Here is a 16,288-nt window from a genome sequence, read left to right on the forward strand (position 1 = left end):
TGTGAGTTTTATAATTTTTGTATATAGAAAACTATGAGCTGAAAAAAATGAAAAATTTTCTTTTCACTTTGTAGATCTATAGTATGTCTAAAATAATTTGAGCAAATTTTTGACCACCTAAGCTTGAAGCTTTCCCTATAAAATTATTTTTTAAAAATATTTCTAAGATTTTTTTGTTCCTGAATTACTCGCGAATTAAGTAAAAAGAAATTCTGACTTTATTATTCGTAACTCCATTAAAAATAATCGTACTGCAATTAAAAATACAGATTCTTAAAGCTAAAACGTTGCTCTATCAAATAGTGTAATTGCCAATTTTTTAAAATAAAATATGTGGCTTGCTAAAAAAGTCTTTTTTTACCAACTTATAAAATGATTTTTTTCCCTCGTCCAATATATGACATTTTTTTTATTTATTTTTCATTGAATTATTTATTTAAACGAATGGAGTTTACTAATATTGTAACTGATGATATTTCCATTACACGCACGTAAAAAACGTACAAACTTAGAAATATATGAGTGCCTATCGCGATATGAAAATTACATAGTAATTTCTTTCCAGTTGTACAAACATTGCACGATGACGGCAGCGTGCACCCGCTGTGGCTTCTGTGGCTGGCGGTGGCACTCGGAATATTATTCCTCATCATGCTCATTATCAACATATTCCTGTGTTCGGCGATGACCTGTAGCTGCACCCGGACCGACATTATCGAGAAGGAGCCGTCAATCATTGAGGATTACGATCCATACCGCAGCTGGCACGGTTCTCAATACGGGTCGAGGTTTGACTTAATTACCTCTCTAAAGCGAATCGCGTGACTCGCCGACAAAGTATCTTTATTAATTGCGTCAATAATATATGATTACGCACTGTATAACCATGCGCTATCCACCATGCGGCATGATAATCACTTAAGTGGCTCGAATCGATTATTTATTGATAAGCTAATGAAATCGCTGTCAGATGAAATGCCAATTTATATATATATATAATATATATATATATATATACATATATATATAATATATATAGTACGTGTGTGCGCGTGTCAATTCGGAATTAATCTAACGGTGATTTCATTAGCTTCTCAATAATTGATTTGAGCCACTTAAATGACTTTACTCTTTTATAATTGATCATAAAAAATTAATTTAAGGATATGTGATCGAAGAATCTCAAGTCTCTCTAGCGAAATTGATCATAACCTTTCTGACAATAAGTAAAGTTATATTTAAGTGCGCAGAGTCACGGCAATTAATGTCTCATGTTATATATCACGACGCATGCGATGGCGTGCCTGAACGAATCCTTCTTGTGTTTAGGTACTCATTAAACGGAAAGCAAGGATACGCCTCCGGGGGATCCACCATGAACTCCACGAGGTCGATATCGACGAATAGCGATCATTATGCGATAGTGCACTCTCGACCAGGAAGTAGATATTCCGGTCCTGGACAGAAGCATCATCATCATCACAGAGGACCGCCATCCAATATCGGTTCACACTACTCCGGGAAGTGATGTTCCCGTTAGCTTCATTTATCAAAAACTAGAACTCCATTGTCTTCATTAACATTACTCTAATTAAACGCAAATTTTATGTATATGCGTCGCTATGGCATTATTCCAACCGCACGAATGACAGGCATTCGGTTCAACCGTAAAACCGCAACCGATGCAACCTTAGAAGAATTTAAAATATTATATAAGAAATATAAAGTTAAAGTACTGAACAAAATATTGAACAATGCGTTAACATTTTTTTTTTATGATAAAAAATCATTTTGTCGCTTTTTGGCTGAAAGTCAACTTATCACATTTATCGTACATGAAATAAAAAACTATTGATTTAACATTAAAATATAATGAATTAATAATAATAAAAAGTGTTAATAGGCCAAGTTTAATATTACATAATGATACTTAATTTATCTTTTTGGACATCTTTTTGAAAATTTTTCAGCAATGAAATTTGTATGATGCCAAGTATTACACGTGTTTCACCGTATATCATATTTACCGTTTTTCTCACATAGATCTTTTTTTATACTTTTGCACTTGTTAATATCAACGACAATGAACACCTTAGATACTGGAAACGCGGATTAAGTATATTGATGAAACAAAATTTTTTTTGCAAAATTTTTAGCGGATAAGCACGACGTAAAACGATACGTATTCACACATTGATATTTTTATATTTAGCTTTATCATTCGTGGAATGATTCTCGTGCTTTAGACTGCGTATGTATCATAATATAATAGTCATAAGCATAGGCACTAGAATTTATAAAATTGCGTATTGATCTTAAATAAGATATATTAGATAAATGCTTTTTGTACATAAATTCATTAATCTAAAAAACATATGTGTCTTTTATTTCTATTGGCAAATATCTGCAGTAATTTGAATTATGCGAAACGTTTATAAATTATAATTTTTTAAAATAGAATATCGTTGCTTCTTCTACTTATTATATCCAAACAGAACAACAAATCATTATGATATCAAAATGATGTCGAAATGACTTTGAAATGACTATAAGTTATTTTTCAATCATTTCCGACATTTTAATGTCATTTTGATATTATCGTGACATGTTGTTCTGCTTGGGTAGATAATTTGCGATAATAATTACGAATTTTCTGCAACTTTCATTTATATCCATGCATAATGTTATGTTCATTTAATGTTTAAGAAATATTCAGAGCATTTTTTTTGTTACTATCCGCGATGGACTAGCTAGTCACGTTTGAGTTTATGTATTTTTTTCCATGTAGTCGACGATCATAGTTTATGATCTTTGCATAAAATTATACGAATTCTACGGTAATGTGACAATAATAAACGTTGCTTCAATAATATGCGCCGAATGAGAGCATTGTGACTTGTGTTATTAGAGCTAATAACGATAATTCCGATTACGAATCGCATTTCATTTTTACGTTCTTATTCTGCCAGAAACATCTTTTTCTACTTTCATACCCAACTGTCCTGTTATGACCTTCTAACTTACCTTCTTATTTTAAGTGAGCGGACTTCGAGTCATCACGTTTTTTTTTTTTGCAAAATGAGTATTCTTAGCACATCCAGTCAGTAAATTACGGTAGTTAAAGTTAGACGTCTAAGAACAGCTCGAAGTCTTTGTGCGAAAATTGAGAAATAGGTTAGTGAAGTTTCTTCTAAAGAAACGCAACGATGGTAGTATAATTACATTGGAAGTATAATATTTAAAATTATTAAGTAAAATTATTAAATGCTATTTTTACAAACGATTTATTATTAAAAATACATTTTTAGAATAAAATACGAATGAGTGGTCTGCAGCAGCTTTGCATGTGTCCCTACGCATACACAAATATAACTCTCGCTTAAATACTCCATATAAAACACGAAAACTCATATATTTACGGATGGTAACTGACAGTATTTATACGGTATTTAGTTACATGAATAATTACACGGGGACTGGGGAGAAAACTGATATTACTAGCTACATGAATACTGAAAAATTTTCAGTATTACAATATTTACAATGATCGATGTACCTGCTCGAAGAGTTTATCAAATAACTGTTAATCAAAATTACTACATGATTGATCTTTTAATTTTCTTTTTTTAGCAAAATTTACTTTTTTAGTATTTTTAGCAAAATTAAAAATTTTTTAATTAGACAATTAACTCGATAACATGCGTAAATATTTAAATCAAAATATGTCCATTTCAGATTTTCATCTTTAAAAACTATTGTCGATAGAAAATATGTGGCAAAATCAATTAAAAATTATTTTGAACGCATAGAAAACTTTAGTGAAATTTACAGTAAAAATATTTGTAATGCACAGCCTGCAAGGAGTGCATGCCTTAAAAATTGGACATGTAATTTGTAAAACAATAGTATTTTATCGCATGTATAATTATTTAACTCTTTACTCTAAAAAGTTTGATTAGAATTTTATGATTTTCTGAATGTGTGCAAATATAATGTCACCGAAGTGACATGACGTTTTCAAATAACACATAATAATTGGCTATTATTGCCTTTAATCTTATACCTAATAATTAATTATAATAATTAATTATAATAATTCCATAACCGGATTCATTATTAAAAGTGCCAGTGTATCGATGTTGCAATTAATCTGATTAGCCTTAATAATACGATACAATATCATCTGCACACAGATTATCTTCACACAGAAAATTAATTAGAAGTATCCCATATTCCTTATTGCCTGCGAATGATAAATCATGATTAAGCGTCGACGATGAAATCAGTCTGTTCATCATTACGCCATGAGTGAGTCAATGAATTTTAAAAGATTTCCTCACGAGAAAACGCAGAATCAATGTGCTCGTAATATAGTTAATTAAACGGCAGGTACGTTATCTCCTTGATATCTCTTTTAAACTATTTCTTACTAAGAATATATTTCTTACTAAGAATAAAACGATTAGTTTAAAAAAATACACAGCGTATATTTGCTATCCCATAAAACCGCGTCTATTCAAATAGATCGACGTACTGTCACAGTCTCCGAAGCCGACCGCCTTGATTGGTAGTATCATAGATACATCCTCTCGCTCTCACATCGCGGATTCGCGTCGGCTTTTGCACGTCTCTAAATCGTGCTTGTTAATCCCAGAAACGTTCTCCTTTGTCGAGGCGAGAAAGCGAACGGCCGACTCGAGAAAGCAACAACAATTCGATAGTTCAATGCAAAAGGATCACAATTTAAAAAAAAAAAAGGATGATTTTTCAGGTGGTACTTTCTTTTCATTTTAACGAAAGGAAAACTTTGTGAGTATGTTGTACGAAATTATGTACTTTTGTATATTCTAGTTATTAGTAGTTTATGAAAAAATATCTCTAAGTTAAATGATTTTATTTGTGTTTTTTTAATTTTTTATATTTTTTTGACAATAGAAAAATGGATTTCTTTTCTCTTGGCAATACCAACTGAAAAATTCGTTAATCCACGCTACATCTCTTTTGCATTAAGTCGGCGAATTAAGTGCATTTCACGATTACGCTATTGAGTATTTCGTGTCTCAGTGATCCTGACAAGTGTATTTAGCGAAATGTATCAAGAAAATTTTATCTATAGATATAAGGCACGACGCACGCGCGTTTGCGATCTCGCACATCTAAGTAATGCTAAGTCCACAATCTTGTTTTAAGAGACCGTAAGCTTGTAAGTGATGATATATTGGTTACAGAACTTATGCTTTTAGGCCGTAAGAATTGGGTTTTGTTCAATTCGCTTAAGTATGACGGTTAAAGCCTAAATCTGCGCAAAAACAGTTTAAAGACAGAAATTATTGTCACTTAATCTCTTTCGATTTGTGACTTAGGTCCTCTTAAAGTAAGGTGGACCCTACCCTAATGTTTCTGCATCTGTTTACCTTGTATGACCGAACGATTTAAGCGTTAATTGTGAGTTGCATGTAAACATATCTATAGAAAATTGAGGCACCATGAATAAATGTACAGCTACTGTTGCGCCGTATGCATTGCGCATATATTAATGATAAAATGTCAGCCTACGTCTGTGCCTTCGAAACAGACATCAATTTAGGATGTCGCTGAATTTCGAAAGATAACGCAAACGGAAGGTGAAAAAATAAATATATTGATGCAGCTGAAAGAAGAATGACAATCATTAACCTTTACAGGACGGGAAAGCCATTAGAGTGACGCTGAAAAAGTGTTACATTATGAGACAAGAAATAAAGAATTATAACAAACGACATATAATATGATCGAGGAAAAGCTGTAAGATTTTAATTTAAAAATAAATGATGTATTTTAAAAATAAACTTCAGTCCTCTAAAGGTAAACGATACTATCGCACGTTGGACATTGTTAGGTTCTTATGTTAAATATGAATAATCGCGCCAATATTACTGTGATACTTTCATCAATTTTAGGCTGACAAAACAATAATGAAACGAGCAATTTCGGGCATGCGCGAATTCACTTCCTAACTAAAAGACTGTTTTAAAAGCCTGGATCTGTCGAGGGAAATTCGTCATTTGCAATTACATCAATCGTGTTACACTTTTACAAAATTGTTTATCTTGTTATTATATCTTTTCTTCAGTTTTTTTAAACGACGAACAAATAAATAAAAAGATAAACTCTCTAAACTTTTAGAGTGAAACACTCTGAAAAGTGAAATGTTATTTTTAAAGATTGAAAAGTGAGTTACTTTTTTTCAACTGGTTCAATTTTCACTCTTTGGAGTGAGATTCCACTTCAAACAATTTAGAGAGTAAGAATAAAGATGCTCTACATAATCCGCAATTCGCAAATTGCAAAACGTAGTTCGCAAACGCAGAATGACAATCACCGCACACAAGATACACACAGACGAAAACCAACTGCATGCAATGAAAAAAAAAACGCAAATCTGCGTTTGCGAACTACGTTTTGCGATTTGCGAATTATGTAAAAGCACCTTAAGATGATGTAGTCGCAAAGATGATTAAAATGACTGATCAATGAAAATAAACTTCAAGTTGAATGATTTACAGTTAATATAAAGTTAGTCACTATTAGTTTAAATAAATATTATGTTCTATACGTATGAAATATAATTTTTATCTTTATAATGCTTTCAAAGTTAATATGTAAGGATCCTTAAATAATTTTGATAGTCGCGGATTCCGTGATCGTACAGATCCAGCCTGTTGGAAGGGCATTTATCCTAATGATAATTCTCCACCCGAACCGTCATCACGGCTTCCCGGCGATGCCCCTCTTATTCTACGTACCCCGTTACTCCCACATTAATATCTCGTTAAGTATAGTGACTATTTCTACATTATATACAGAGCGTTACAAACGTTAGCCAGTAACGTTCGTAAGGTTCCTGCTGAGATGCTTCACTCGCCACAATTGAGGATTCGTTGCAGTTACGGATATAGTTTCCAACAGACTTTTTTTGATATATTCAAATAAATATGTTTTAACGTAAGAAATGGTTACAATAAAATTTTATTCGCGAAATATGAATGGAAATAGAAATAAGTTTCGTAGCAAGCAAAGGTAATAAGGATAATACGTAGGTTTAGCATAAATAACAGTGATGGGTGAAGCATCTGGAACACAATAAATTATCAACTGCCATCAACACATAATCTCTCAACCTTAAAGTCATCGTAACTTCTGAGAACGTTCGTCGTTTTTCGCGACGCCCAACAGAGCGTCGATCGCCTTTGTTAACCCGTTGCTTCGCGAATCTCCTCAACATCTAACTTTCCTCACCGTCATTTTTGCTCTTAACCACTCTCGCGAGGCAGCAGGTCGACATCCGTCGGATTCCTCGCCCGATCGATCGCTGTTCTTGAGCCAAGAGCATGTTCTCGAGAACGGCCGACGAGGTTGCATATTTGAAAAAAAAAATCGATATTATAGGCTCGCTACTTTACAGAAATATGCTACAAGTATCGTATGGACTTTGGAGCGTCTCTCCATCTTTCAGTTTCTAAGCTCGTCATGCACGTATCAATGGAACGCATCCAACACATTCAGCGACAATGGTGGCGTAATGGGTGGCAAATGGTCACCGCAGGTTGGGAAATTCGGTGGTATTGCCGGCAGATCCCCTTGCGTCCCCACGTGCAGAACTAGATTCATGCCGATCAATATGTGGAACAAGAAGTGACAATGGAACAGCCAGTATCCTACAAAGAAAATCGATATGTCGATTTCTACTTATGATATTGATCTTAACTATATACATTCTTTTTTTCTATCCTTGATATACACACTCGGGTCCTTATTTAGGACCCCAGTGTTATCGTAACTTTCGTAAAAATGAACATACTTCAATTAATTTTTTTTTCGATCGATGGAGAATTAATTAAGAAACAAGTCCATAATGTGTAAAAGTCGATAGAATTATGGAACTTCGAGATATACATATATAGGTTCAAAGAAAGAGAAAAGTTTAGAAACACGAAAAGATTTCGATTTAGTAAATTGCACTGGGATTTCTGGGACCTCAGTGTGTATAGTTAGGGTTAAAATAACTAGGGTTAGTCACGACAGTTATTTTACACTGCAATAATCGACGAGGATAAAATTTATATTAAATCGAAATGATAATGGCTTTCTATAAATTCCCATAATTTAATAAAAACAATAGTCATTAATTTCGCCGTTATAAATTTGATTGCAGAATTATGGAATAATTACAAATATTAGTTTTATTTTAATAATATTAATTTAGTATTATAATTTCATCATCAGCAACAATTTCATTTGATATCAGTTACAATATTTTATTACCTCCATATTATGTTTTGTGATATTATATCTTGTAATTTGTGTTCTATTTAAAACGTTATAAATTAATTGTTTTATCGATATGCAATTGATATTTCAATTTTGTTATATGTAATAGCTTTTATTTCCCAATCAAATATTTATTTGTGAATTATCTCTAAAATCGCCATGTCATTGTAAAATTAGAAACTAGATACTTTTGTCTAACTATTTTACTAATACAGTTAGACAAACAAAACATACAATAGAGATAGGTCAGTGCATGTAAATGTGCCGTGCAAACTTTCGTAATTGTGCGGGCAACTGCGGACGGAAACGGTTTGCATCTCATCGGACTATCGCGCGAAAAGTTTTCAATTGTCCTTGTTAACTTACCCGGATTGTCCGCGCGGAAGCGGAAGATGACGTAACCGTTGTTGGGAACTGCGATGGTGTCCTTACCAGGAGGCCGGTGGAATTCTCTGTGCAAGAGACCTCTCTTATCGAGATCGAGGGCGTGCTTCAAATTAATTTTCTTCACATTTCTATCGGGAGAACGGCCAATACCGACCACATTGAACGCATATCCGTGCAAGTGGAAGGGATGCGATAAGTTAGGCTGTTGTACTGTAATCGATCGCATATGAAGAATTAAAAAGGGTATTTATATACACGAAAACAACATTTTGCTGAAGTATTTAATAGCTAGATACAAGTTTAAAAATAATTTTGTTGAATTATTAAAATAATTATATAGAATGCTCAAGCTAGTTGCTAGAAGATTAAAAATTTTTGCAGCATTATATTTAAATCTCCTAAGCAGTTATTTTGATAGTCTAACAAAATTATTTTCAGATCTAAGTTTTTAGATATTTTAATAAAATTGTTCTTTGTGTGTATTCATAAGTTAAATGTGATTAAAAGAAATCTGCTTTACTATTACAAAAATTGTATTGTAATGAGAAAGAAATTATAAGATAAAAAATATAAAATATGAAAATGTTGTTTTTTAAACAAAATTTCTTTGAAGAATATCTGTTTATTCAATGCCGGAACAGCCTGCTTGAATAGTTAATATAATAATCATAGCAAATGCTGTGTCCATACCTTCATCTACGAGAACCACTTCAACTACCGCGTTATATGGAATGTCGACCATATGCGTACACATACAGTTGGCGCCGCAATCAGCCGGCCTATTATCACCATTACAGAATTGTTCAGGTGGGATGTCATTGATCTGTGAGAGCGGAGGCGCCGGCGGGAATGTGAACGAGATCTCGTCCACGAGAGAAATCACGTGGTCGCCGGTCGGCGCAACTGCGGAATTATACAGTAAGTTGCATATTTCTTAAAAGAGTTAAGAGAATAAAATTTGGAGCAACAAAGCTTGAAAATTGCACAAAGTTTTATTAAAAATTGCATATTTTTTGTTAAGAAATTTAAAACTTTTGATTAATCAAGAAAAACAGAAAAGCGTAATTCCGAAATACTTTATACGTTTTAATATTACAAACAAGAAGCAATTTGCTTTATCGAGTTTACTAGTAATAATATAATATAGAATAATATAATATATGTATATATTCAAATTTAATTATGTAAAAAAATTTATAGTGAATATATTTCGCCGAGTATCTAAAATAATTCTTGTAGCTTCAGGAATCGTCGAATATGTTGCATGCAACGCGTGCTTGGATACAATCCAAGAGATAAGTAGATTGTATCCCTTTTCAAAGGGGCACATTATCCTAAGGAAGCCTGAGAAGTGCCGTGTCTACGCGAAGCAAAAATCAAATGCAATCATCACGTGATGCGTTTATTTCCTTTTTGCGAATTAAGGCAGCTATTAGCGCTTTCTTACCGAGGAAGCGATTGTAGGTCTGTGGCTGGAAGACCTCTTCTGGTCTGTAGAACAGGAAGCGGAACGGCAGGAAGATCTTTACGTCAGGGCGTTGCTGTAGAAGACCCTTATCGATGTGGGCGGCATTCTTTAGTTGGCTCACGCAAATTGCATCGTCGCGTCGTCGGTTGCAAATGGCATCCAGAGGATTTAGAACCTGAAAAGAAAAGATGCTTGAAAGTTCATTCTCCTTGTGTCTTCATCTAATTTATTAACTTGTTTTGGAGAGTCAATTTTAAATGACCACCACAAGGAATTTTTCTTTGTATTTTCTATGTATTTCATAATGGTTATAAAATTTTTTTAATCATTAAAGAAGAAAGCCTAATGTACCCGTATTATCATATGTCATAATTAATATATATATTTGCAGAAATTATTTTTTAATAATTGCATTTCTTTTTAGAATCAAAATATTAAATAGAAAGTTTTGCGTGGTTTACCGCTAACCTACGCGGAACGTATGTTAATTTATTAAGAGGAATTTTTTAATTTAATAACTGAAAAATTTTTTATATGTAATTTTACATTATATGCAACTAATTTTTTCACATTTAATATTTAAAAACATAGAGCAGATTCTATGCAATTCTATGTTACTTTTTCATTTGTGAGATAGATGCGTTAATTCTTTCCAAAATATATTTTGAATTACAATTTATAAACATTCAATACACTTCTTCCTTTTAAACACAAATATTTCGAACTCGAAGGAGTTTCTCATTTTAATATATCAAATTCTTCTATTCTGTGTTTTTAAGTGTTTAACATCATTCCTTCCATAACTGGTATGGATTGGAAAGTTTTCTATTGTATCGTTTGAAGATAATTTTTAGATTTTTTTCTTACTATTACATTTTGTTCATATAAATCGTATTGAAATCGATATCTTAAATACTATCTATATATTCGATAATATAGATAGTATTTAAATTTAAATAAAAAACTATAATTTCTATTTTTGTAAGAGTTACGTACAAGTCTTTTCTATTAATCTCATTCACACAGATGGCAGTGCATGTTGAAATAAGATTTCATAAAGTCATAAAAATTGGAAACTTATGAGAAAAATTTAATCTTGTCTCTCGTCGCCAAGCAAAGAGCTCTATGATATGCATCATTTTTTAATATTAAATATATACTTACAACGCCTTGAGGAAGACCAAAGTCATATGTAGGCGGTGCAGTAGATGGTTGATAAGGACCTCGAGCATATCGCAGAATAGCCAGCTGCTGCGCTCGCGGAATTCCGCATTCTCCGAGAGAACGAAGCTGAATCCAATAAGCGCCGATAGACTGATCGGCATTTATAACGAAATCGTAACGTTCACCTAAGAGAGAATGTAAAATTATATATGACATTTGGCGCGGGATGACAATAGAATCAACTTGTAATCGATCTAAGAACGCACTTAAGGAGTTGAGTATGTCTAACAAAATCTGTCATATAAATAATTTTTACCGATAAATTTTTTCAAATAAAATATTTGACTGAATTAATTATTTATCAAAAATTATTTTAATTTATTATTTATTATATATATTTATAACAGGCCTGCCTAATTTGTTGAGTTCCGGAGTTAAAACGTAAAGCCATTGACGCAAAAAAATTCATTGTAAGATTTTACAATGAATTTTTTTTAGGGACTGTAAAATGTTGATAAGCGTCACTCAGATACGTATTAATACAATACTTTACAATTCCTGAAATCTTACCTATATTGAGTTTTTTTGCGTTAGTGACTTCACGTTTTGGCTCTGGAGCTCAAATTAAATAGCTCTGATTTGTAACATAAAATGTTTCATTTTTCATAATTTTTAACTGTTTTATCAGAAAATTCATATTCTCAATATCTTTTACCTTATTTTATGAATAATTTATTATTGTTATTTATTCATCCATTTCATGAATAATTGTTTAATTTTAGTTAAAACCTTATAACTCATTTGGATTAACTTTACCTGAGAATGAAATTATAGTGTTGACTTGTACTGGCTGTACTGCTACACCATCGGTGGCGATAAGAGTGAGAGTGTGACCCTCGACCGTAATTTGGGAGGGGCATACAGATCCGTAGGAATTAATCAATCGGAATCGGTAACGACGGCCTGGAGTTATCGTGAACACTTCGAGAGGTGTATTTGTCATGAAACCAGTATTTGGATCCTACAATAAAAAATACAAGTTATTAATACAACAGAGTTAGAAAAATATCTGTTCAGAAATAAATTATAATCCAGTTTCTATAATAATATAATAATTAATAATAAATACTAAAATGTCTCAAAAATGTTAAATTTCATTTGCAATTTTATTTATATGAAAGAATGTATATTTATTACTATAAAAACATTTCTATTATGAATCATAAATCAAAATGTGCTTGTTAATAATGTCAGATAATATTATTCTCTATTCGATTTAATATATTAATATTCTAACAATAAGTGAGACGTACCCTGAATTGACCTTTCCCGTTGATCAGCACACTTTCTGGTGCTTGACCGGTGTTGACTGCAAGACGGCCGGGGAAACGTTCTTCAGCGAACTCGTGGAACCAATCACTGATGAGCACCACGTGCGTGGTTAAGTCGTAATCGTACAGATTGCTATTGGGATCCTTACTTGGTGGCTGTCGAATTACTATGCTTCCGTAGAGACCATCTATCTTTTGCATGCCAGTGTGAGCATGCCAGAAATGTGTACCCTCATTTCCGGCTACCCATTGGTACCTTCATGTAATCATTTTATATTATGAATATATAAACCTGTCATAATATAAATTTTATAATATATGTATATATATGTATATATATATATATATGTATATATATATATATACATACATATATTAATTTATATGTTGCATATATGTAATGTTCAAATTTTAAGAAAACATTTACGATGCGTTTTTTCAATAATATTAGGAGTATGATTTAGTTTTGAGGTTTTTTCTTAAACTGATTTATTTAAACATATCATGTTTAATAACTGTTGTATGATCAACATATCATTCTCTCGCAAATTCTGAAGTGGATTGTGTTGGATTTTGTTCAATAATGCTTGCAAATCTGTATTTTTCAGTTTTTGTTAACATTAAAATCACCATTTTGAATCGACAAAACTAATATTCACATGTCTTAATATTATATTGATGGAGTAACATCAATATAAATTTCTATCATCTTCTATGATCTTCAGTCGCTGTTTTCTTCTAATTAAAAAACAAAAGCAACGCATGTCGAAAATGCTTTTTAGGAAGTTCCATTTTTTAAATGTATAAACACGATATTTACTGCACTTATTATTAATAAACGGCTAAAAATCATAAAGTAATACTAAGCTATACTATTAAAAAATAATAGCTGTGATTAGAATGTCTTTGACAACACTGACATTAGTGTCATCTCTTGCAAAACCCTCAAAACTAAAAAAATCACACTCTTAATAAGTTATTATATCATTTCAAAACGTTATAAACTTTATTTTAAGATATTAAGAACAGGTTTTAGTTTTTGATGAATTATGGAAAATTTAATAAAATATATTTTCTTTTCTTGATTGCTCACATTTCATTAAACGTAAGCAATCAGTAAGAATAAAAAATTTTATTTACATCAACATGTAAACAATTAAAAATTATATCCAAAAATTTTGTTTTATGAAAGATATATAAATTTGTTATAACTAAAAATAAGATCGCGTACCTGAATGTATTACCCTGTTGAATGGGACACTGCGTTACGTAAGGTACACCATCGTAATACTGACTTCCTCTCTGCCACACGCCGTGCCAGTGAATCGTGACCTCCGATCCTTGAATATTATTTTCTACGTCAATCACGACTTTGTCGCCCTGACAAACTTGAATACTCGGACCGGGGATCATTCTGTTCGCGGTCAGGATACCTCGTTCCACTCCATCCGCCAAAACACATTGACACTCGCTCCATATGGAGTTGGTAGCGTTCGGTGTGCATACTTGACACGCTCTGAAAATTTATGACAATTTTACACAATACTAATTAGCAAAGTCAAATGCAATACATCCTAAATTATTGCAAATCAATATATAATATAAACGTATAGAGCAGTTCAATTTCAATTATATGTATTTTCTAGTAATAAGAATTAACATTGATTTTTTAAAATACATGTAGTTTTCTCAATTAAAAAAAGTATTTTTAATTGAGAATTAATTCGCCAATTATTTCGCCATTTTGTAAATCACATTCAAAAAATAATATAAATATTATTAAATAAAATAAAATAATATAAATGTAAAAAGAATAAAAATAGTAATAATAATATTGTATAAAAATCATAAAAGTAATCAAAATTTATTACATTATTTTACATTTATATTTATAAATTCATAAATATAAAACTTTATAGGAAAGAAGTATTCACGTCGGTTTGTAGCTAAAGTTAGAAGCTAATCATTTTGAGATTCTTCGAGATGTACTTACGCGCCAAGTACGGTGTAATGTTCAAGTGTAAAGTGATAATAACATATTCTGGGAGGTTCTCCTTCACGGCAGGCGCGAGCACATTCCTCGGGCGATGAGAGCGACGGATTTCGCCGCAATTCGGCGGTAGCACGTTCAGTATAATCAAGAGGTCGCGTTCTCGGCGGCCTCATTGTCACTCCTCGACTACCGAGGTTGTCAATTCCGCCAAAACCGCTTCGGAATACACCACTACTCGGGTGAGTCTGCACCAGACCATGGGCCGTAGGGAAGAAAGTTGCGCCATCGTCCTGAGAGAAGAGACTGGTAGAAGGATTCCAAAAAGTGGCCGATGATGACTGAGCTGCTGCTACTTGATCTGTTACTTGATCTGCTATTTGAACAAACATATCATATTCGAATAAATACGAAAGCTTGTGAGAAATTGATTAGTGTTCAATTAAAGAAGAAGCAATTATGGAAATAGATTAAAATCTATAGATCTAATCAATGCAAAAAGCAGGTCAATCTAAGTAAGATACATTTTAGATACTATAAATATGTATCTTATGCAACGAGAGTTATGTATATGCAAGCTTACGTCGTTCTCATTATTCGAACTCATTAGGTTATTCAATCTTTAATTATTGTGATATAATAAGACTGAAGACAACGTAGGTATTTTATCAAACCCCAGAAAGAAATAACGATTAATATCTTTCTAATATTTTTAAATGTTATCCATTAGAGTTATTTACGAGTGTAAGATATTTTTTGCACAATTTTGTTTTTTCTCAATTTAATAACAACAATTTACAAGACGCAAAGTTTTAACCATTTCAGAAATTAATTAATTCAATTACGATAGAAAAAGTCTTTCTAGGAAAATCTTAAATAAAAAGCAATAAAAGAGGTATAAAACAGAACTCGTATATCTGAGCATTTATTTGTGAAATACTGGATTTCCAACTTGTGAAATAATAGAAGAAAGTCGCCGATATTGACATAAGTCTCTTAAAGTGACACTTCCTTATTTCTCAGAAACTAACTATTGCATTTTATTAAAACTAATAAAATCATCATTTATTTAACTAATTAAAGAAATACAAACTCGTGTATTTGTGGCTTGTTTCTATATCAAATTAGCTAAAAACGAATTCTACAAATATGAAAATAAAATTTTTATGATTTTCTTTTGCAATTGCGTAGTTTAAATAATAGTGACTATATTATTGATAATATTACGTCATTTTAAATCTGTAATTTCCTAAATCAGTTTTATTTATATTATTTTTTCTCTCAGTTTTTTATAATACGATTTTAAATTTAAAATTGGGATTCAGTATAAACCGTCATACTTTAAAATAGACCATGAACTAACTTAATCCTTATAATGTTGCTTTATAATTTATAAGTGTCAAATATAATAATTCTATTGGAGTTGAAAACAATCGTGCATATGTGAAAAAAGTCTTGACAATCGCGTTACACATTTGCATCTTGCAAAATAGCATAAAATAAATATGCATATAATTCAATAAAAATGTTTTATAACGAAGTGAAAAAAGATTTTGGAATATCTTATATACATTCACTTTTGTAGGTACTTTATACAGATAATTCCTGTAAAAGAAAAAGAATAGGAATACGTAACAT

The 16,288-nt window shown here is 31.7% G+C and overlaps 2 protein-coding genes across 4 annotated transcripts in view; one reads left to right on the top strand and one right to left on the bottom strand.

Moving 5' to 3' along the window:
• LOC105150876 (uncharacterized) overlaps positions 1-2,872 on the top strand; it is a 36,857-nt gene extending 33,985 nt beyond the window's left edge. Inside the window, exons 8-9 of one of the 2 annotated variants that reach the window (XM_087412314.1) lie at positions 566-788; positions 1,330-2,872. In XM_087412314.1, the coding sequence (XP_087268440.1) occupies positions 566-788; positions 1,330-1,528 (422 nt within the window). In that variant the 3' untranslated portion in view covers positions 1,529-2,872. The remainder of the gene's footprint in view (positions 1-565; positions 789-1,329) is intronic. The other variant, XM_087412315.1, reaches the window with a different exon arrangement.
• Positions 2,873-6,608: 3,736 nt separating this feature from the next.
• Positions 6,609-16,288, bottom strand: part of LOC105150877 (multicopper oxidase 3) — a 56,312-nt gene continuing 46,632 nt past the window's right edge. Inside the window, exons 2-10 of one of the 2 annotated variants that reach the window (XM_011064240.2) lie at positions 14,654-15,023; positions 13,892-14,176; positions 12,643-12,916; positions 12,146-12,350; positions 11,330-11,514; positions 10,145-10,340; positions 9,388-9,600; positions 8,677-8,907; positions 6,609-7,697 (exon numbers count right to left, since the gene is read on the bottom strand). In XM_011064240.2, the coding sequence (XP_011062542.1) occupies positions 7,519-7,697; positions 8,677-8,907; positions 9,388-9,600; positions 10,145-10,340; positions 11,330-11,514; positions 12,146-12,350; positions 12,643-12,916; positions 13,892-14,176; positions 14,654-15,023 (2,138 nt within the window). In that variant the 3' untranslated portion in view covers positions 6,609-7,518. Of the gene's footprint in view, positions 7,698-8,676; positions 8,908-9,387; positions 9,601-10,144; positions 10,341-11,329; positions 11,515-12,145; positions 12,351-12,642; positions 12,917-13,891; positions 14,177-14,653; positions 15,027-16,288 lie in introns of both variants that reach the window. The other variant, XM_011064239.2, reaches the window with a different exon arrangement.

Source organism: Acromyrmex echinatior, chromosome 13, assembly GCF_024713525.1.
Source record: "Acromyrmex echinatior isolate Ae372 chromosome 13, ASM2471352v2, whole genome shotgun sequence".
NCBI lineage: Eukaryota > Metazoa > Arthropoda > Insecta > Hymenoptera > Formicidae > Acromyrmex > Acromyrmex echinatior.